The 23,374-nt window shown below is 38.9% G+C and overlaps 2 protein-coding genes across 2 annotated transcripts in view; both read left to right on the top strand.

Moving 5' to 3' along the window:
- The window catches only part of LOC132406256 (immunoglobulin lambda-1 light chain-like), a 280,487-nt gene that overhangs the window by 128,327 nt on the left and 128,786 nt on the right, over positions 1-23,374 (top strand). The window lies entirely within an intron of this gene.
- The window catches only part of LOC132405931 (immunoglobulin lambda-1 light chain-like), a 53,524-nt gene continuing 44,262 nt past the window's right edge, over positions 14,113-23,374 (top strand). Inside the window, exon 1 of the mRNA XM_059990912.1 lies at positions 14,113-14,370. Coding sequence (XP_059846895.1) covers positions 14,113-14,370 — 258 coding nt within the window. The remainder of the gene's footprint in view (positions 14,371-23,374) is intronic.

Here is a 23,374-nt window from a genome sequence, read left to right as displayed (position 1 = left end):
TCCACAATGATTCGGGAGAAAGGCTCCTCGCACGCGGGGATGGGTCGGAGGGGTGCCTTAGGGATAACTTAGTTCGGCTTACCCACCATTTGGCAGGTATGACACCTTTTCCAATATTCAGTAATCTCTTTTCTTATGTTTGGCCAATAGAACTCTCTTTGAACCCGATCCACTGTCTTCATTATTCCAAAATGCCCACCTAACGGTCCCTTATGAGCTAAGTTCAGAATTTCATCCCGATACGCTTTCAGGACTACTATCTGATGTACCACCGCCCGGTCCTCATCGACCGACACCTTGGGGGGCCTCCACTTCCTCATCAACACACCCTCCTTCAGGTAGTAACCTTCGGGCTCGGTTTCAACCTCGGTCTCAGAAAGAACCAACTCTCTCAAGGCTATCAGCTCCTCGTCACTTTCCTGTTCCCGTACAAACTCTCGCCTGGCTAGTGGCAGGTCTACCTCCTCCTGTTTACTCTCTCCCCCCCCCCCTTACTCTCCGGTTTACCTTCCTCGAACCCTCGCTGGTACAGAGTCGGTAAAAACGTGTTGGCCAAATCAAACCCGGCCAGATTTAGACTGCTCTCTTTTCGATATGCTGCGAGTGACCGCGCAGGCGGGGTATATCTTCAGATCTGAGGGAGGGGCCTCAATCCTCGCAGGCTGGGTTGTTAGCTTCACGGCTGTTCCCATTTTCCCTCCCACTAGGTCGTTCCCCAGAAGGACATCCACGCCTTCCCCCGGCAACTCCGGCAGGACCCCCGGCTCCACTGGTCCCAACACCAACCCACAATCTAGAAGGACCCTATGCAAGGGTACCAATTCGTAAGCCCAGAGAATGGCCTCCTTTACTTCAGCATAATTCTTTGCTTCCCCCTCCTCCAGGGACAACACCCCATATGCTCGTTGGGCCTTCCCCTTTAACACACTTTGTAACAACGCCACCCACTGCTCTTTTGGCCACTTCTGATTTACTGCCACCTTTTCAAAAAACAAGAAATAACTATCGACATTGGTCTCCCCGAACGGGGGGGTACCAATCTCAACTCCCTACTAACATTAAACCGCTCCGCTAGGTCTAACCTTTGATCTATTCACTCGTTCCTCATCTTCTCAATTTCCCGGTCATGTTGCCTCTGTTTCTCTTTCTCAGCCCGTTCCTTCTCTTTCTCGACTGCTTCTAGCTGCTTTAGATGAATTTCATACTCTCTTTGCCTCTCCCTTTCTCTCTCTCTCTCAACCCTTTCTTTCTCTCTCTCTGCCGCTTCATGTTAATTTCAACTTAATTTCATGTTCCAGCCTTAATTTCTCCACCTCTAACTGAACCGTCCCACTTGATGGTACTTTTTCAGGGATATCTCCCAATACCTCAGCTTCAAACACCTTCTTCCCAATGTAATACTGGGTTATGGCCCTTTGCACCTCCCACTTTTTCATGGACGACCTCACTTCTGCGAGGTTCAACCCCTTTGCCAAATTTAACAATTCTGATTTGTTGGCCGCTTCTAGCGCCCCCCCAGTCGGGTTTTTCATAAATTCACCCACGTCCATCTTTGCTTGTTTCCCGTCTGGCTACTCGCGTAACCAGATTCAAGTTTTGGACTACAAGCCCGATTCACTGGCCTCCCAATTTGGTGTCAAATCCTGGACAAGAAACCCCAAGTTGTTACGTATCCTGTAACTGGATAACTCACCAGCAAAGATAGAGAGGGCCGTTGGAGTCTGATGGCACTATTTTCAAACGTTTTATTCAAAAGGGGAGCACAAAAGGTTAATACAAACATTCAGAACATATACATCAGCAAAACAATCTAAAGCGCGGGTATAGCAGTAATCATCATTAAGAAATAATCTCGACTGTTGTCTAGGGGATAATATATTGTCCATTGGAAATATAAAAGTCACTCAGAAGTCTGCAGGCTTCAGTCTTTTTTGGGGAATTGTGTTTCAGAGAGAGTGAGGAGAAGCGACAAAACTTGCCAGGGTCTTTGACGAAGCAACTCCTTTGAATCAGGGGACCATTGTTTCCCTGTTATTAGTTCGAAGTCCTTCTTGGTATTATCAGCCACCTGCTCCCCAGGCAGAGAAGTTACGGAGTGCACGTGGCTTTTGACTGGCTTCCAGCTACCATGGGAGTGTTGAGCGATCGAGTCCTTCTGGTGCATCTCTCTGGGGTACCACCTTCTGCAGTCCCCTTTTATCTTGACTTGCAGAGTTGTAGATGTCCATCAAAGTAGGGTGATGCAATCCCCACCCCCACATTGCCCGAGGGTGTCCATATCCGTGGTAGCTGTCACGTAGCAGGGTCATGCCCTTAGCACAGGTGTCTCAAAGAGCCCTGGCCAAAACCGTTACATTGTCTCTCATTTGCCTGGGTCCGAGACCCGAATTAATAGTGCTCTTGCGATTCTCCGGAAGGAGGGGGCTGCTCCCGCCCCTTCGGCCCCTCAGAGCTGTGGTACATTCATAACAGCATCAATGGAGTTACTCTTTTGGGAGCTTATATGGACACAATTGGCTTAATGGCATCATTATTTATTTTGTTAAATATCAATTGCAGAGTTTCTGTTGTAATATTTAATTACTGATATTTTTCAGTGTCAAATTGCAACAAGTGTTAATTATTTTGTCCTGTTGGGTGCAGTGAGATATCACTGACTGAAAAGAGGATTGTGTGAGATCTCTCTGATTGTACCGGTGTGTCTCGGTCATTAAATCATGGTTATTTGGTGAATGTGTTTTCTTTCTCAGGAACATCAGGCTCCAGTACCAGTGCAGTGGGAAATTGAAACCTGCAGTTATGAACCAATACAGTGAATGAGGGAGCACTCAGAAATGAAAACCCTTCCTGCAGGATGAGATGTTGCTTAACTTAGTGTCAGTGTTGTGGAATTTAAACCCCTGGCCAGCCGCTCACAACTCCTCTATAGTTGGAGAATTTCAAGTCTCATCTTTGTAACAGAAAGGAACTTTCCATGAATTCCTGCTGATCAGATCTGGGCTGTAACTTGGCCACCAACTGAATGGATTGGGTCAGTATGGTCCATGGGATCAGTCTGTGGAGCTATTTTCAAGTGAGTTCCAGTATTGCTTAATCACATGAGATCTTCTGGTCAGTGATATGTTATGAAGGCAAGGAGGAAGATTTCTGCATGAACATCAATATAGGAAAAGTAGTTCGCTCAACCCTTTGAACCTGCTCTGCCATTCAATGACATTATGGCTGATCTTAATGTTCCATTAATCCATGTTCCAGGTAATCTTTCACCCTTTTCCTGACTTAAAAATATAAATTGATTCTGCTTCCATAGCCACTTGGAGAAAAAGAGTTCTAAAGGTTTATGGCTCTCTGATAGAGAAACAAACTTGGTTCCACATCTGTTCTAAATAGGCAGCCCCTGACTCTTGAACACCAACACCGTCTCCATAGCATCCAGCAAGCTGTCCTAGGAAATAAGGATTCCATCAATTTCCCTCTTAGCCTTCAAAATATCCTTGTATACAGACCTCACTCTTTTTCAGAAGACCTACAGTGCAGTGTACTGAATCCAGTAAAAGGAGAGAAAGGAGAGAGGAAGCAGGGTTCCTCCTTCCAGCTATCAAAACTACTGGACAGGAATCTTCGGCATTGGATTTTGTTACATTTGGAAAAGCATAGGTTTCTTACTAATAGTCAGGCTAACTTTGTGCAGGACAGATCATGCCTTACAAATCTGACTGAGGTCTTTGGAGAGGTGACAAAGATCATTGATGAGGGCAGAGCAGTAGATGCCGTTTAGATAAATTTTGCCAATGCATTTGACACGGTGCTTCAGTGTAGCCTGATCCAGAAGAGTAGTTCACTTTGAATCCAAGATAACTCTGTATAGTGAACTTAAAATTGATTGGTTGTAGAAGACATAATTTAGTGGTGGATGGGTGATATCCACATTGGAGAACTATGGCCAATGGTGCTCCACACGTAACAGTGATGGGACCTCTGAACTTTACGATGTACAGAAAATGACTCAGATGAGTATACAGAGTGGGTGATCAGTCAGCTTGCAGATGGCAAAAGGAATACAAGGAGTGTTTGCAGTATACTAGATGTGTTCCTTTCAGCAGAAACACAAAATGCTGAATCCAGATCAGCAACCTAGACTTGATAGGTAAGCTACCTGGACCAGATGGAGTGCTGTCCAGGTTTCTGAAAGAGGTCACTGACAATGGATTTGGAGGGTTGCTAATTGCAAATGTCACTTCACTCTTTAAGAAAGAGAGGGATGCAAAAGACAGGAAATTATTGCCACTGGTCGGCAAAGAATTGGAGTCCATTCTTAAGGATGAGTGAACATGAGCCCTTGTCAATATGTTTGGTCAGGCAGTTTCTGTTTCAATGCTGTAATTGTTTTCACATTCACTTTCATTTCTAACTTCAACTCAATTTCACTTTTTCCTTCTGATCCATTGGTACACCTACTGCAACTGTTCTTTCAAATGTAAGTTGGGTTTCAGTTAGGTGCTGTTTTGTGTGCTTTCTCGTAACATTCCAATAAACCAAAGATATTGTAGTGAATAAATAAGCCCATTACCAAACTGACAATGCTCAGACAATCGCATCAGTTCAGCCACAGGCACTGAAATGGACTCCCCTTCTTTTTGATTCCACTTTTGAAACCCAAACTATTCTGCAATTAACAATGGTTTCTGTTCCTGCATTACTTTCACAATATCAGCAAATTTTATTTTGTTTGGTTCATTTGGAGCAGGTAAATTTCACAGCAAAGCGTATGCCTTTAAACCAAATGCACTCTGCAAAACTGGCTTTTGTTCTTCATTGGCCCATCCATTTGCTCAGTCTGTTTGTACAATATATCCATAGTTTTGTTGTGTAATCAAACGTGTCAATCTTTCCAATGTAGACAGCTATGTCTGCTCTTCTTTATGATTATTATCACCCAGTACTCACTGTTTAAGAAGATATGAGTCCTTTTTTCTTCCTTTTCTTTTCAACTCAATGATTCTTCCTTTTGCAAAGAAAACATGCTGCTGCAATGAAATAAAATGTGCTGTGGTGCTTTTTAAATTCTCCACCATTTTGCTGCACTTGTTAAAAAATTCAAACTTCTTGCTGCATTTCAACAGGTAAATTGTTGCCTCGGTTTCTTTTAAAACATCCTAGCTGCCGCTGTTATGTTTTGTAATTTCCAAAACATTAAACCGATTGCAAGGAAAATAAGGAATCTGGGAATAACTTGTGTACTTCACTTTTACTTAAGCAAGGCGACATATATGACGTGGTATCATCATCACATGCAATTCATGTATTTTTACATATAACCTGTAATGAATTGTTGAAACAAATAATGAATGCTTATTCAACAACATATATTCACAATATATTCACTCAAATATTACTGATATATTAACATGCAATAGATAGGCTTAAGAATCAGTCTCTCTTCCAGGGCAGAAATGTCAAATATTAGAGGACATTGAAGGTCAGAGGGATAAAGTTTAAAGGAGATATATGGGACAAGAGTATTTTTATACAGAGAGTGGTAGGTGACTGGAATGAGCTGCCAGATGCAGTGGAGGAAGCAGATATGAGCCATATTTAAAAGTCTGTTAGATAGACATGAATTTGCAAAGAGTGGCGGGATATGGATCATCTTTAAGCAGAAGAATTTCAGTATTATTTGGCATCACATTTAGTGCAGATCTTTGTGATGAATGATCTGTTTCAGTGCGATGTTCTAATGTTTCAGGGAAATCTAGGTTAATCCGATAAGCATCCAACTTTGTCATAATTAATCACATCCTAGATTCCTCCATTACCAATTGTCCTTACTATCAGCACTACAGCCTCAAACAAGATACGCTGGAAAACCAGTACCTGCAAATGACACCAAAAACACCAATCCAGCCCACCCACTCCATCCGATGCGCAAAATAAATAATTAAATCAGAATCGGGCTGAGAAATGGCAGATGGATTTCAACAGAGGTAAGTGTGAAAAAGTTTATTTTGGTAGGCCGAATTTGAAGAGAGAATATCATATCAATGGTAAACCTTCTGGCAATGCCAAGGATCAGCAAGATCTTGGGGTCCATGTCCACAGGACTCTCAAAGTTGCTGCGTAGGTTGGCAGTGTTGTTAAAAAAGTGTATGGTGTTTTGGGGTTCATCTACTGTGGGATTGAGTTTAAGAGCCATAAGGCAATTTTACTTCTATATAAGATCTTAGATAGACCCCACTGAAGTACTCTGTTCGGTTCTGGTCACCTCGCTACAGGAAAGACATGAATGCAAAAGAGAGAGTACAGTGGAGATTGACAAGGATGTTGCCTGGATTGGAGAGCATGCCTTATGAGAATAGGTTGATTGATCTTCGCATTTTCTCCCTGGAGCAATTGAGGATAATAGGTAAACTGATAGAGGTGTGGTGTGGAAGATGATGAGAGACATTTATCGTAAGGATAGCCAGAGGTTTTCCCAGGGTAAACATAGGTAACATGAGGGCTCATAGTTTTAAGGTACTTGGAAGCAGGTAAAAGGGTATGCCAGAGGTAAGTTTTTCATACTGAGAATGGTGGGTGTGTGGAATGCACTGCCAGTTAAGTCGGTAGAGGCAGATACAATAGGTTGCTTTCAGAGACTTTTAAATGGGTACAAAAAGCTTAGAAAAATAAAGGGCTGTGTGGTAGGGAAATTCTAGTCAGCTTCTAGAGTAGGTTACCTGGTCAGCACAACAATGTGGGACAAAGGGCTTGCAATGTGCTGTAGATTTTTCATGTTCTAAATAGGGCAAATGCAATAAGGAAGAATGGACAAAAGCACAGCATATAAACATAAAATTGAAAGAGTTGAATTGAATTGCAGACCAATCAATAAATCACCAACACAGAACTGCAATACCATTCTCCAACAGCCTCGAGGAGAGAGGAGAGACCATTTGAACGCATGGACCTTCCCTCAGGAGTAGTGAGCAAAAGACTGAAACATCCACACACCTTCTGCAGTGAGTGTGCAGCTGTTAGATGGCACTGAATACTTCCTTTCCTTCAGGGTGCTCCAATTTCCTCCCCCAGTTTGAAGGCATACAGATTCTAAACAATAAGCTCTAAATCCTGGGCTTCTGGACCACCCCCTTGGATACTTTATTGCCAGAAAGGCAGTGTACATCCCAAGCCACCATGGTCTCAACCAAATTTACTTCAAAGATGGACAAGAAGTTACTAAAGGGCAATGATGTCATCAATTCTCAATGGAAGGACGACTTTCAGGAGTTACTTAATCATAACACCACTGTTGACTTTGAAGTCATCAACCAGATCCCACAACAACCCATGAAAGAAAACATGAATTAGCCCTTTAGTATCAAAGAGGTGCAGATGGCATGCAAGGAACTGAGGAACAACAAGGCTACTGGGCCTGAAGGAATTCCAGCAGAAATCCTCAAGGAAGGTGGCTCAGAACTTCAAAATCATTCTCATGACCTGCTTGTCAAGATCTGAGACCAGGAGAAGATTCCAGCTGACCTCAGGGACACCTGACTGTCACAGTCTTCAAAAAGTCTGACAAAGAAGATTGCAGAAACTACAAAGACATCTACCACCTCCCTACAACAGGAAAGGTACTCATTGAATTTTGTGTCACCGGCTTTCACCTCTGGCAGAAGAACTGAATTGAATTGAATTGAATAGACTTTATTTCTTATATCCTTCACATACAAGAGGAGTAAAACTGTTTATGTTGTGTCTACATCTAAATAAGCAATGTGCAATCATAGTAATTTATAAGAATTTATAATAAATAGAACAGACAATGTAACATAGAATTACTTTCAAATCAGTGTGAGTTTAACAGTCGGATAGCCTGGTGGAAGAATCTGTCCCAGAGCCTGTTGGTCCTGGTCTTTATGCTGTGTTAATAGTTCCTGGATGGTAGCAGCTGGAATAGATTATGATTTGGGTGACTCGGGTCCCCAATGAACTTTCTCACACTTTTTCCACACCTGTCTTTGTAAATATCCTGAGGCATGGGAAGATCACAAATAGAGATTTGTTGTCCATACTACTCTCTGCAGAATCCGGCGATTAACGGAAATATAGCTCTCATACCAGGCAGTGATGCAGCCAGTCAGGATGCTCTCATTGTGCCCGTGTGGAAAATTCTTAGGTTCTGGGGGTCCATACCAAACCTTCTCAACAGTCTGAGATGAAAGACACGCTCTTGTGCCTCTTTCAGCACAAAGCTGGTGTGTACAGTTCACATGAGGTCCTTGGTGATGTGGATGCTGTGGAACTTAAAGCTGTTTACTCTCTCAATCCCAGACCTATTAATGTCGATATGGATTAGCCCGTCTCATTCCTCCTGTAATCCACAACTAGCTCCTTTGTTACTGCAACATTGAAGGAGAGGTTGTTTTGTTGACACCACTGTGTCAGAGAGGTGATTTATGCCCTGTTCACCATCTTGTTATTGTTGAGATTTGGCCAATCAATGTAGTGTAGTCAGCAAAGCTAATTGGCAGATCAGAGCTCTGGGTGGCAACACAGTGATAGTTATACAAGGAGGGGACAGTACACAGCCCTGAGGGTCTCCTGTGTTGAGAGTCAGAGGAATGGAGGTGAGGGAGCCCACTCTTACCACTGTCAGCTACCTGACAGGAAGTCCAGGATCCAACCGCACAAGGCAGGGTCAAGGCCAAGGGCTCTGAGCTTCCTGTTGAGCCTGGATGGAATTATGGTGCTGAATGCAGAACTGTAATCCAAGAAGAGCATTCGCACATAAGCATCCTTCTTCTCCAGAAGTGTAAGGGTGATATGTAAAGCAGTGGCTATTGTTTCATCTGTTGATTGGTTGTGTCAGTAGGTGAATTGTAGGGGGTCGAGTTTGGGTGGTAGCATGCTGCAGATGTAGTTCTTGAGCTTCTCAAAGCATTTGTGTATTAATGAGGTGAGTGCTACAGGACGCCAGACATTCAGGCATGTTACCTTGGTCTTTTTGGTACAGGGACAATGGTGGATAATTTGAAGCAGGAGGGCAGACTACATTGGGAGAGGCAGAGATTAAAAGTGTCTGTAAACACCTTCTAGTCATGCTATGCACATCTTGAGTACTCGCCTGGTGACTGTCTACCAATTGGAAACATCTGTGTACCTCCGCCTCAGAGATGACCAAGCTGCAGGTTATAGCAGTGGCTTTCCTCGGGGGCTCAGAGTTAGTTACGTTGAACCAAGCGTAAAAGCGATTGAGTTCATCTGGAACAGAGGCCAAGATGTTTGGTGCCTGAGTTTACTACCTCCTGTCTGAGTTTCAGTGTGGCTTCCATCCAGCCAAGGGAAAACCATGACATGATCTTTACAGCATGTCAATTGTAGGATAAAGCTCAAGAACAAACTCTCCCACTTTATATGGCTTTCATAGACATTACAAAATCATTTGACTCTGTAAATTGTCCGGTCCTTTCGCAAGTACTATCCAACATCGGGTGTCGGGAGAAATCCATCAAGAACCTGCAGCTCTTTCACAGTGATACGTGAGTGACAGTCATCAGCAACAACATCACTTTTCAAGATGAGGCTGGGGTCAAACAGGGCTGAATTAATGCCCCAACTCATTGCAACCACTCTTCACCTCACAGGCTAAAACCTCTTACAAGGACTTCAGATTCTCTACAGGATGGATGGATGGTTCTTTAACTTTAACAGGTTCAAGACAAGAAGCAAGGTGCCAACTATTTCAATTACTGAGATCCAATATGAAGACAACACTAGCATAGCTCTCTCTGAAGATGATCGACAGTGCACGTTGAATGATTTTTGCAGAGGATACAAACTCCAGGGATATGATCTAAACATTAGGAAAGCCCAAGTTGCCTGTCTTGTCCTGTCTTACCCTATTTTACTGTAAGAAAATTTACCCTGTTATCAAACAGAAATAAAGATATAGACTTCGGGGTATGGTTAACTCTTCAATACGAGATCAATACTTCACCAATGTCAGTTTACATCATAAAATTATTCAGTAAATTTTCAGCAACAGCCAACAGCTTAAGATAATTTGTCAGTGACTTCAGGAAGCTATTGTTATGTGTCAGCCAGTTTACAAATGTTCCCGCGCGATACATAAAATTGATAGTGTATGTCTAGAGTCAGCTCCTCTATTAGCCCGACAGTTTTGGACAAAGGCTAACAACACCTCACCACTGGCATGATCTATTTCCAGCTTTTGATAGCAAGCACAAGCAAGGAGGCATCTCTGTGTCATCCTGTTACCTTCATCATCCAAATTTTGAAAAATACTGAGCTAGTCAAGCTGGACAACAAAATTTAATTTAGCTTTTAATTTTCTCTTTTTTTTTCTTCCGCAGATATTCATGGAGAGTGATTCACAGTCATTAATTAGGAAATCTCCATGGTTATTTGCTTTCCTGGAACATAGGCAGAGACCTACAACCTCTCCCAGGAACTTCTTGAAAGCTTCATCTCTCCATTATTTAATCAAAGGGCACACCATGACTGCTCAGAGTATTTCAGATATCTATTGTAACTCTACATGAAAAAGAGAAGACTAGTAAAGGAATTCTCATGCAGTGACACATTCAGGCAGTGAACTTCGTAGTGAAGATCAAGATCCAAAGAAAACATTAATACAGAGAATGTTTGGTGGGATGATGGTGACTAGGGTTCCTTCTCATTGTTGTTGTGAGGTTTATCTTTTTTTAAAAAAGGAAGCTTTTACAGGCCTATCGCTGCCTAACAAGGTTCAGAAATGTGTAATTATTCAAGTGACCCTAGTGTTTCAATTATTACAACTGCAGTTAATTTGACATCACAAGCTGAGCAGCAACACATCATTGCCAAGATTCCAAATAAACAGACACAAACAAAATATCAAGAGAATTCAGTGCACATGGAACCATTGGAAATAGTTGTTTCCAATTGAAAAGCAAAAAAGGAGACTGGAGCAGCTAGAATTAGTTGTTTGCCATAGAATGATTTTGCAGTGGTTTTCAGAGGGTAAAATGTGTGACTCATCAAAATATACATCAGTGTCTGAGCTCATGAACTGCTTTCTTTCACCAGAAAGGTGATTACAGATATGATCATCGTTTAAGGGGAGTGTAGAAGCATATGGCAACAATGATGAAATTGGCAAGTTCTGCATGAAATAAGAATGTATTACTGATGCATTTGTCAATGGAATGGAAGAAGTTGGCAACAATGCCAGAGTAGGTTTGGAATGAAGACTGTTCCACACAGTGAACAAAAAGATAGGCTTAGCGATGCACATATGAGTACTTATGGTCTTGAGCTTCTTGAGTGTTGTTGAAGCTGTTCTCATCCAGATGACTGGAGAGCATTCCATCGCACAACTGCCCTGAGCTTTGTAGGTTGTGGATAGGACTTGGTGAGTTAGGAGGTGAGTTACTCGCTATAGGATTCTAACCTCTCATCTGCTTTTGTCCTCATGTTGCGTATATGGTCAGACAGATGCTAATAAATTGCAATTGCCTCCAGGTAATTGGAAGATATCAAAATATAGGAGATGACATATCCTGAATGCATAAAGTTCATAGAGTTACACTACAGAGTACCAGCCTCCTTGCACCAACTGGTCCATGCCAAACAAGATCTTTATCTACATCTCCATTGGGTCCCATTTGTAAGTATTTGGCCAATAACATTCTGAATATTCTGTCCAATTCTCTTTTAAAAGTTGTTACTGTGCATATTTTAGCCAGTTCCTCTGGCTCTTCATTTTACATAGATGCCATGCTTTTCTGTAAAGAAGTTATTTGCTTGACAACAGTTCTCAAACTCTTCCACCTTGATCCCTTCTCATCCATGATGATGCCAGCTCGGCTCAGATCACTGTAACCCTGCTGGATTTCGGCACCTTCACTGTTTTCAAGATTATGATCGGTTGTGAAATCTGTTATTCAGCATTTTGCTAGAGAATGGGGTGGAATACATCTGTTGGCATAACACTCCCCCCCTCACAAGCCTGCCAACTGTCGAATTGTTACCCCACAATTGATCAGCCCACTGGTTTGGTGTGCAGATGCTTTTGGCAAAACAGTGCAGAGTAAAGCAGAACTCAGCAATCCCAGGGCTGCACAGGTTCACCCTTATTCCCATGGAGATCCTAAAGAAGCAGTGGGCCATTCATTAGGAGTATAGGCTCAAATTTCTTAGTTGGCATATGAGGCTTATCTATCGGTGCTGATATTTCACAGCTTTCAGTGAACTGGATTTGATCCAGAGCTTGTCAATGTGACATTTGTATGTTCAGTCTGTGACTACTTGAGTTTCCCACTGATGATCTCTGTTCATTCTACTGTGCAGTTATGGGACTGTACGTTTTCCCTTGGTGCAATGAATAAACAAAAGAATCAAAGGGTGCTTGAGGGCATGTATGCGGGAATGCAAATGGCATCAATGGGGTTATGAGCTTATATTGTCATATGGGGGGACATTGGGAGTGGACCCAAATGCAAGACACGGACACTGAACTACCAGGAACAGGACTTGGCATGAGAAGGAAGCAAGGCAAGTGAGGAAGAAAGGATGCTGGACATGACACAGGCCCCAGACAAGACAAGGATTCTGGGCTAGGACTTGACAAGGACAGCGGAACCAGGACATAGAACTGGAAACACAGAGCCTGGGCTTGGACTCCGAGCCAGAGACTGGACAAGGACCCAGAGCCTGGGTCTTGAGTCAGGCTCAGACTCCAGAGCTAGGCGAGGACATGATGAGGCTATAGGATGAGGAGAGGCACAGGGTAGGACGAGAGACTCCAAGACGGGACAAGGAAACCCCATCACAGAATGAGAGAATCCCAGTACCAGGCCTGGCAAGGTACTCCTGGGCTGGGTGAGGCACGTGGACATGACAAGAACACAGAGCCTTGGTCAAGGGAGAACAGGAATGCAGAACACAGAGCTAGGACCCCTCCTTGGGTACAGAATGTAGGGCCTGGACTCAACACACAGAACACAGAGTCAGGACCCCTCCTTGGGTACAGAATGTAGGGCCTGGACTCAACACACAGAACACAGAGTCAGGACCCCTCCTTGGGTACAGGATGTAGGGCCTGGACTCAACACACGGAACACAGAGTCAGGACCCCTCCTTGGGTACAGGATGTAGGGCCAGGCTCATCACAGAGAACGCTGAACATGACAAGACAGTTCCCAATGCTAGGAAGTGGCAAAACAGCCAGACCAACCTAGCAAAGGCATGAACACAGAGAGGGAGTTCCCAAACAGGGTGAAGCTCCAGACACAGGCAAGGTGAGGCAAGGCTCCAAGCAGAGGCAGAGGAGAGGCAAGACTACAGGAGGAAGGTGAAGGGAGAGGATTTGGACAGGAGCAATCCAGCAGCCAGAGGCTGAATCCTGAAGCTATTTATGAGGCCAGCCCAAACGAGAATCAGCTGGCTCAACAGAAACTGGGGAAACCTGGAAAACCTGGAATAAGAAACTTGGACCGGACAATGAACCAGAATACAGATTTCACGGATCGGACCATGACATATATAAACCCAATGGGCTGAATATCGTGATTATGTGTTTTGCTAAATAACAATTCCACAGTTTTATTTGTAACATTTGATTACAAGGATTCATTCTATTACCACTTGAATGAATTGTCTTTACTATCAGCACTGCAGCCTCAATTGAGATACAGGTTGAATAGTAGAGTCATTGTAGAGCAGAGAATGGGATGTGATTAGTCAGAATGGTTAAATGCTTCAGAGCTTGGTTTCGGGGGGGCGGGGGGACATCACGAGATGACGTAGGATCGAGATGTGGAAATCCAGCTCTCCCATAAAAAACTATTAAAATAGTGTTTAAGTGAAGAAAAGTTTGTAAATACTTTCTAAAAACTACTTATAAGCTACTGAGGATTATTTTTAGACATGCCTCCTAAACAGAAACAGAAGAGACCTGCTACATTGAAGACAGCACGAGTTGGAAAAGAACAAGGCCCGACCATTATGACAGAGCCCCGTGCTCAGGTTGGACCTCTCCTCAGCGAATTGCATTTAGCCACTGGCGGTGCAGAAGAGGAAACTGCAACAACATCAACAGTCTCCAAGAAGAAGCTGCAGTAACTGCACATGCGTGAAGAAAAGGGCATGCACAAACAGATGCAAACCAAACTACAAGTTCCAGCTGCAATTGAAAGTGTAAGTGAACCAGAAGTAGAAGCTGAGTCTCTGGACAACACAGATGAGGAAGAAGAGGAACCGGAAGAAATCAAAAAGAGAGGATCTTCTGAAGACATAAGAGAAGCTCTACAAATAATGTATGAATTAAAAGCAATAAAGATTACGCTTGATAAAGTTGTGAAAAAACAGGAGAAAATGGATAAGAAAGTTAAAAAACTGGAACAAATAATGGGAGACACCACTGATAGAATGGAAAAAAAATGGAATATAATATCCTTGCCTGGACATCAGAAAGAAAACAGTTGCTGGAAAAAGTGGATGTGCTTGAAAATTTTAGCAGACGAAATAATATTAAGATTGTTGGTCTTAAAGAAGGTATAGAGGGAGAAGATCCAATAAAATTCTTTCAAAAGTGGATCCCGGAGACTTTGGAAATGGAAGAAGGAGGTCAGTTAATTGAAATTGAAAGGGCCCATGGAGCTTTAAGACCAAAACCCCAACAAGATCAAAATCCACGATCAATCTTGATAAAATGTTTAAGATATCAACATAAAGAAAGGATTCTGAAAGCAGTTGCTCAAGGTGCCAGAAAGAGAAATGGGCCACTGATGACAGAAGGGAAAAGAGTTTTTTTTCTATCCCGATATAAGTTATAACCTCCTGAAGAGGAGGAAGGAATTTAACTCAGTGAAAAAAATCTTATGAGAAAAGGGTTATAAATTTATATTACGCTACCCAGTAATGCTGGTAATATTTTTGGATGATGAAGAAAGAAGATTTTTTACTGATTACTGGAAAGCAGAGGAGTTTGCACAAGAACTTCCAGATATTCACTAGACACAATTAAGAATTTGTGGAAACGAAATGGATTAAAGATGAAGACTGAGACTGTGAATGGATTTGATGGATGTTTAAGGGCAGAAGAATATATAAATATATTTTAACTATACGATAGAAGGCGAAGAAGGTATAAATCTAAATATTAATCGTGAGTAGTGATATTAATTTTTTTCTTCTCTTATATATGTTTTTTTACATTACGGGGCAGCTGGAGGAACTTCTGATCGATTGCTATGGAATTCACGTGTGTAATCATGGTGATTGCCATGACCCGTAAAACAGAGGGGGATAATGTTGTGATTTTTTCTATTCACAACATTAGTTGGAGGGTATACAGTTAGCTTTTTTTATATAATTTATCATTTTTCTACTTTTCTTTTCTTGCCTGGATGATTGGGGGGGAGACACATAGCAACACATAGGATCTTAAAGAGATACCCAAAGGTACTATAAGAGCTGAGATATTATACACTGTTATAGATTGGGGTAACCTTGTTAAAAACAATGACTAATTTACTGAATCTTTAAAGTTTTAATGTTAATGGGCTTAATGGACCTGTGAAAAGAAAAAGAGTTCTAGCGTACATTAAGAAAATGAAAGTAGATATAGCACTTTTGCAGGAAACACTTTTAACAGGGACAGAACATCAGAAATTAAAGAGAGATTGGGTCGGGAATGTTATTGCAGCTTCATTCAATTCAAAGACGAGTGGAGTTGCAATTTTGGTTAATAAAACCTTACCAATTAAAATACAAAATGTATTAATTGATTCTGCAGGCAGATAGGTGATTATACATTGTCAATTTTTTTTTGGAATTATGCACTCTTATGAATATTTATGCACCAAATGAAAATGATACAAAATTTATACAAGAAACATTTTTGAATTTGGCCGATGCACATGATAAAATATTAACAGGTGCAAATTTTAACTTTTGTCTATATCCAGTTTTAGGTAGATCAACTAAGGCTATTACAAAATCAAAAGTAGTAAAACTAACTTTATCATTGATGAAAGATTTAAATTTGATTGATATATGGAGAAGAATTAATCCAAGAGAAAGAGATTATTCATTTTATTCAAATAGACATAAAACTTATTCAAGAATAAATTTTTTCTATTATCAGTGAATATTCAGTATAGAGTGAAAAGTATGGAATACAAAGCGAGAATACAGTCAGATCATTCCCCCTTGATAATGACAATGATAATGATGGATAAGGAAGAATTGATTTACAAATGGAGATTTATTTCAGTATTATTAAGACAACAAGATTTTTGTGATTTTATGGAAAAACAGATTCAGTTTTTTTTTAGATACAAATTCACATTCAGTTGATGATAAATTTGTATTATGGGAAGCGATGAAAACATATTTGAGGGGCCAGATAATGTTATGCCTCTAAAATTAAGAAAGAATATATGGTAGAAATGGATCAATTGGAAAAAGAGATTGTAAAATTAGAAAAAGAATCTCAAAGATATATGACAGAAGAAAAACAAAGACAACTTGTTACTAAGAAGTTACAATATAACAAGCTCCAGACATACCGAACAGAAAAAGCAATTATGAGAACTAAGCAGAGATATTATGAATTAGGTGAAAGATCACACAAGATTCTTGCTTGGCAGTTGAAAACAGAGCAGGCTTCCAAAACGATAAACACAATTAGAATAAGTGCAAATAGTTACTTATAAACCTTTAGAAATTAATGAAAACTTTACAAAATTTTATTCTGAATTATATCAATCTGAATCACAAAATGAAGTTGATGAGATAGAAAGATTTCTATCACAAATAACTCTTCCAAAATTGAATTCAGAAGAACAGAAGGGATTAGATATGCCTTTTACATTAAAAGAGGTCGAAGAAGCCCTCGGATCACTTCAGAATAATAAAAAAACCAGGAGAGGATGGTTTTCCACCTGAATTTTATAAAAAGTTTAAAGATTTATTAATCCCTCCTCTTATGGAGTTAATATATCAAGCGGAAAGAATACATAAACTTCCAGAATCTTTTTTGACAGCAATTCTAACAGCATTGCCAAAAAACGATAGAGATCCTTTAAAACCAACATCACATAGGCCTATTTCTTTGTTGAATATGGACAATAAAATAATAGCAAAAATTCTATCTAATAGATTATCTAAATATTTACCAAAATTAATATGTATGGATTAAACCAGATTTATTAAAAATAGACAATCAGCAGATAATGTAATTCGATTACTTAGCATAATTCATTTGGCACAAAAGAGGGAAGAAATTAGTGTAGCAGTTGCTTTGGATGCAGAAAAAGCATTTGATAGATTGGAATGGGATTTTTTATTTAAGGTATTGGAAAAATATGGATTAGGAGTACCTTTTATAAAATGGATTAAAACCTAAAATACTAAACCCAAAGCTAAAGTGGTGAAAGTGTCCAAATTTCAACATCATTTCAGTTAACAAGGTCAACTGGACAAGGTTGTCCATTATCACCTGCTTTATTTGTGTTGGCAATAGAACCATTAGCTGAATTAATTAGAACTGACTCAGATATTATGGGTTTCAGAGTTAATCAGGGGAAATATAAGATTATCTTATATGCTGATGATGTTCTGATTTATCTAACAAACCCATTATATTCGTTGCGTAAATTATCTTCTAGATTGGAAGAATATGGGAAAATATCAGGGTATAAAATAAATTGGGATAAAAGTGAAATTCTACCCCTTACTAAAGGAGATTATAGTCAATGTCGATTAATAACTCAATTTAGATGGCCGATAAATGGTATAAAGTATTTAGGTATAAGAATTGATAATGATATAAAGAATTTATATAAATTAAATTATTTGCCATTATTGAAAAAAAGTCAAGAGGATCTTGATAAATGGATGATGTTACCAATAACATTAATAGGTAGAGTCAATGCTGTAAAAGTGAATATATTCCCTAGATTACAATATTTATTCCAAACATTACCAACACAATTACCGCAGAAATTTTTTCAAGAGTTAAATAAATGTGTGAGGAAATTCCTTTGGAAAGGTAAGATATCAAGAATATCATTGGAAAAATTGACATGGAAATTTGACCTAGGAGGGTTACAATTACCAAATTTTAAGAATTATTACAAAGCAAATCAGCTTAGATTTATTGCATCTTATTTTGATGAAGATAAACCGGCATGGATTAGAATAGAATTAGACAAAATAGGAGAAAGTATACCAGAAGATTTTATATATTAATGGGAATCTAAATGGATACAGGAAAAGAAAGAATCTCCTATACTAAAACATTTGATTGATCTATGGAATAAGATAAATGTTGATGATGAGATAAAGAAATCTTTATTAGCAAAGAGACCTTTAATTCAAAATAAACATCCCTTTTACGATGATCAACTTTTATATAACTGGTTTCACAAAGGGATTAGATATATAGGAGACTGTTTTGAAGGAGGTATATTAATGTCATTTGACCAATTAAAGAATAAATATTAAATACCAAATAACACTCTTTTCTGTTATTTCCAATTAAGGGCTTATTTAAGAGATAAACTGGGTCAAACAATGTTGTTGCCGAAACCTAATGAAATAGAAACTTTAATTCATAAAGGAAAAATTTTAAAAAATATTTCTGGTATGTATAATTTGATTCAAAAACAGGCAATTAAACAAGGAATTCATAAGTCAAGACAAAAATGGGAAACTGATTTGAATATTAAAATTGATGAAACAAGTTGGTCAAGACTATGTCTTGACAGTATGACAAATACAATAAATGTTTGACTAAGATTAGTACAATATAACTTTTTACATCAAATATATATTACACCACAAAAAATAAATAGATTAAACTCAAATTTATCTGATCAATGTTTTTGATGTAATCAAGAAATTGGTGCTTTTTTACACTCTACTTGGTCTTGTTCTAAAATTCAACCTTTTTGGACAAATTTATGAGTTTTACTGTAACAAATTATTGGAATATAACTTCCACATAATCCAATATTATTTTTACTAGGCGATATTGAAGGGATAAAATCAAAATCCAAATTGAATAAATATCAGAAAGAATTCATAACAATTGCATTGGCAGTAGCCAAAAAGGCTATTGCAGTTACTTGGAAATCTGATTCATACTTAAGTATAGATCGTTGGAAGAATAAAATTTTTAGCTGCATTCCACTTCAAAAAATTACTTATAATTTAAGAGATAAATATGAAATATTTCTGAAAATTTGGCACCCTTATTTACAAAAAATAGGATTAAATATATAGGTGCTCCGAAGATAAAATTATTGGTTATCTGGGGAAAGAAATAAATATACCTATTAAAGCTATTATGAACCCCATGGAGCATGTCGGGATCTTCCGATATCCAGGCATTCTTTCTTTCTTTTTCTCCTTCTTTCTTTCTTTCTTTCTTTTTCTTCTTCTTTTTTTTTCTATAGGGATATGTTCAGGGGAGGGGTTAAGGGGAGGGGGAGGGGTTAAGGGGAGGGGGAGGGTTAAGGGCAGGGGGGAAGAGTTGATAATTTTTTTTTTCTTTCTGTAACCTATTTGAAAATTCAATAAAAAAAAATTTAAAAATACTCTTGTCCCATATACCTCCTTTAAACTTTATCCCTCTGACCTTCAATGTCCTCTAATATTTGACATTTCTCCCCTGGAAGAGAGACTGATTCTTTAGCATATCTATTGCATATTAATATAAAAGTAATATTTGAGTGAATATGTTGTGAATATATGTTGTTGAATAAGCATTCTTTATTTGTTTCAACAATTCATTTCAGGTTATATGTAAAAATACATGAACTGCATGTGATGATGCTAACATGTCATACGCATTGCCACACTAATGTAAAAGTGAAGTACACAAGTTATTCCCAGATCCCTCATTTTCCTTGCAATTGGTTTAATGTTTTGGAAAGTACAAAACATAACAGTGGCAGAGAGAAAGTTTTACATTAACCCGAGCAACAAAATACCTGTTGAAATGCAGCAAAAAGTTCAAATTTTTTAAGAAGTGCAGCAAAATGGTTGAGAATTGAAAAAGCAACACAGCATGTTTTATTGTAAAATCAGAGTCATATGCACACCATTTAAGAATTGCAATATCTCCCTCTAGATTATATTCTTTTATAGTGGTATTCCATATTTTAAGAGTCAATTTCACCCATGGGTTATCAATAGTATTTATGTACCTTTGCAGGTTGTTATCAGCCAAAACTGCTTGTATGGGGATGGGAAGTACTTGCTCCTCAATGTTTTTCCATTGAGCGTCATATGATGGGTTGCACCAACATATCACAGCTCTCAACTGTGCTGCAAAATAATAACCTCAAACAGAAGGCAAGCCCCATCCTCCTTTGTCCTTTGCTAATTGCAAAGTTTTGAGACGAACTCTAGGCCTTTTACCCTGTCAAATGTACCTTGATAGCATCTTGTTCCATTCATTGAATTGATTTTGATTAATCTCTATTGGTAGGGTCTGAAAGAGATATAACAGTCTGGGCAGTATATTCATTTTAATACACTCAATCCTTGAACTGAGACTGAAAAAAGGAATCAGGCTCCATGTTGCCACATCTTACTTATTTTTTTTCATATAGAGGCTGATAATTATATTCTGATAATTTTGCCAAATCTTTTGGCATAATGGTGCCCGAATATTTGAAAGACTCTGTGTGCCATGCCCAGGGGTATCGACTTTCAATTTCTCTTGGTGGACTATAGTAATGTGAAAGTAATTGGGTTTGATCCATGTTGATCTTGTATCCTGATAATTGACTATATTGTTCAAAGGATTGCATTAACTTAGGTAAAGAGTATGTTGGTTGCCCTACGTAGATCAAAATGTCATCTGCATAACAAGCCAATTTATGCTCTGTCCCTTTAATAGTAATTCCCCTGATATCTTCATTTTGTCTGATGTATTGAGCTACTGGTTCCAGATATAACGTGAAGAGTAGTGGTGACCATGCACAACCCTGTCTCGTGCCCCATTCTAGGGTAAGACTATTTGATAAATATCCATTGATTTTAATCCTAGCAGTAGGATTGTCATATAATGTCTTTATAGTTTTAATAATTGTCTTGGAAACCAAATCTATGTAAAACTCTGTAAAGAAAATTCCAATTAACCGAATCAAATGCTTTTTCAGCATCTACACTTATCAGTATTGCTTCAATTTTATTTTTTTTTTGTATATGATCCATAATGTGAAGTGTCCTTCATATATTGTCTTGAGTCTGGCGTTGTCATATGAAACCTGTCTGATCATTACGTATCAGTATAGGTAGAAATTCCTTTAATCGTTTGGCCATGATGGAGGTAAATAACCTATAATCTAAGTTAAGAATGGATATTGGTCTAAATGACCCGCATTCCATTTTATCCTTGCTTTCTTTTGGTATAGCTGAGATTAGCACTTCCTTCCAACTGGGTGGCATTTGTGCCTTTTTTAAAGCCCAGTTCAGTGTGGGGAGTAAAACAGGAATTAACTCATTTTTAAATTCTTTGTACCACTCTGCCGTATACCCATCTGATCCTGGTGACTTGCTTAATTTAAGCCTACTAATTGCAGCTTTTAATTCAACTTTATTTATGTCAGCTGTCATCCTTCTATTTTGTTCTTCACTTAAAGTGGGTAACTCCAGAGAATTCAAGAAGGTGTCAATTTGGGTTATGCTTCCCCCTGGAACTTTGGAATATAGCATTTTGTAAAACACTTCAAAAGCTTCTTGAATTTCACTTAGTTTATTTTTTATCATTTTCGTTCTTTGATCCCTAATTCTATGAAATGTATTTTCTGCTATATTATTTTTCAGTTTCAATGCCAGTATTTTCATAGATTTCGATCCACTTTCGTAATGTCTCTGTTTCAGAAACATTAAGTTTTTCCTGATTTCTTGTGTAGCTATATTATTTATTTCATTCTTAATACTTTTAATTTCCCCTAATGTATCCTGTGCCAAATTCAATTTGTGTTTTTTTCTCTAGTTCCTTCAGCCTGTTTTGTAATTCCTCTAATATTTTATTCCTTATTTTTTTCTTATATGAAGATATCACTATAATTTTCCCTCTTAAGACTGCCTTCAGAGTGTCCCATAAAATGGGAGGTGAAACCTCTCCATTATCATTAAATTCTAAGTAGAGACCAATTTCTTTTTTAAAATGTTCATTAAAGTACGGATCATTGAGTAGACTTGAATTTAGTTTCCAAATAGTATTCTTTGGCTGTAGGTCAAAATCAACAGATAAATATATAGGTGCATGGTCACTTACATCTTTTGTCCCAATTCCACAGGTGTTTATTTTGTCTTTGTCTTTCCCAAATGTTATGAGATAGTCTATTCTTGTATATACAGAATGTGGAGCAGAATAATGAGTGTAATCCCTTCTGTCAGGGAAAAGGTCCCTCCATATATCAATTAAACCAAAATCCTCAAAAAGTGTATTAACTTGCTTATGTTAAGATTCTGTTTCATAGGTTTTTCTATTGGAAGCATCTAAGTTTGGTTGTAATTGTAAATTTAAGTCTCCCCCACATATCAGGAGACCTTCTGTTTCCATTACCATAATATCAGTAATTTTCTGAAAGAAACCAGTATCACTTCCCGGGGGGGGTGTATATATTCAATAGAGTAACTGAATTGCTGTCTATATTCCCCCTTACCCAAATATATCTGCCTTCTTTATCTCCCATTTCGAATATTTTTTCCAAAATTTAGCTTACTTGAGATATGTCCTGATTTATATGAGGAGAAAAACAGATTAGTGAAGCCCATTCTCTTTAGTTTTTATGCTCATTATCACTTAAATGAGTTTCCTGCAAATATACTACATGGGCTTGTTCTTTTTTTTTCATTTTGGATAAAATTCTCTTACGTTTGATTGGATTTAATAGCCCATTTACATTAAAAGAAATGAATTTTACCTTGTCCTTAGCCATCTGTATTTATCTGTCAATGTATCATTGAAATTAGAATAAAACTCAATTGATCTACTCCCTCAGCAAATAAGAACCAAGAAACTCAAATAACAACAATAATAAATGGCAACGAACGTGTGATTCCAAGGCTGAGGTCTCTAGTAAATGATCCTGTGTTGAGCTAGAGGAAATGTTAGCTGTGGGGGATAACCCCTGCTATTTGTAAGTTGAGGGCCCCCATTGCAGTATTCATAAAAGTCAGTGAACAAATCCATTACACAGAAAAAAATTCCCTGATATTTCTCTACCAGATATGTTTCTCTCGGCTTCCTCCCATCTCCTGCCTTCTTGATTCTCGCACTATTTCCCAAGCCGAGCGAGACAATTTGTCAGCCAGGCTTTCTTTCATTTTGGTCATTCTGACGGGCAACCCTCTGGCCTTC

This window comes from Hypanus sabinus, chromosome 16 (assembly GCF_030144855.1).
Source record: "Hypanus sabinus isolate sHypSab1 chromosome 16, sHypSab1.hap1, whole genome shotgun sequence".
Taxonomy (NCBI): Eukaryota; Metazoa; Chordata; class Chondrichthyes; order Myliobatiformes; family Dasyatidae; genus Hypanus; species Hypanus sabinus.
Note: the sequence above shows the minus strand (reverse complement) of the source record. Positions and strands in the feature narration are given on the sequence as shown.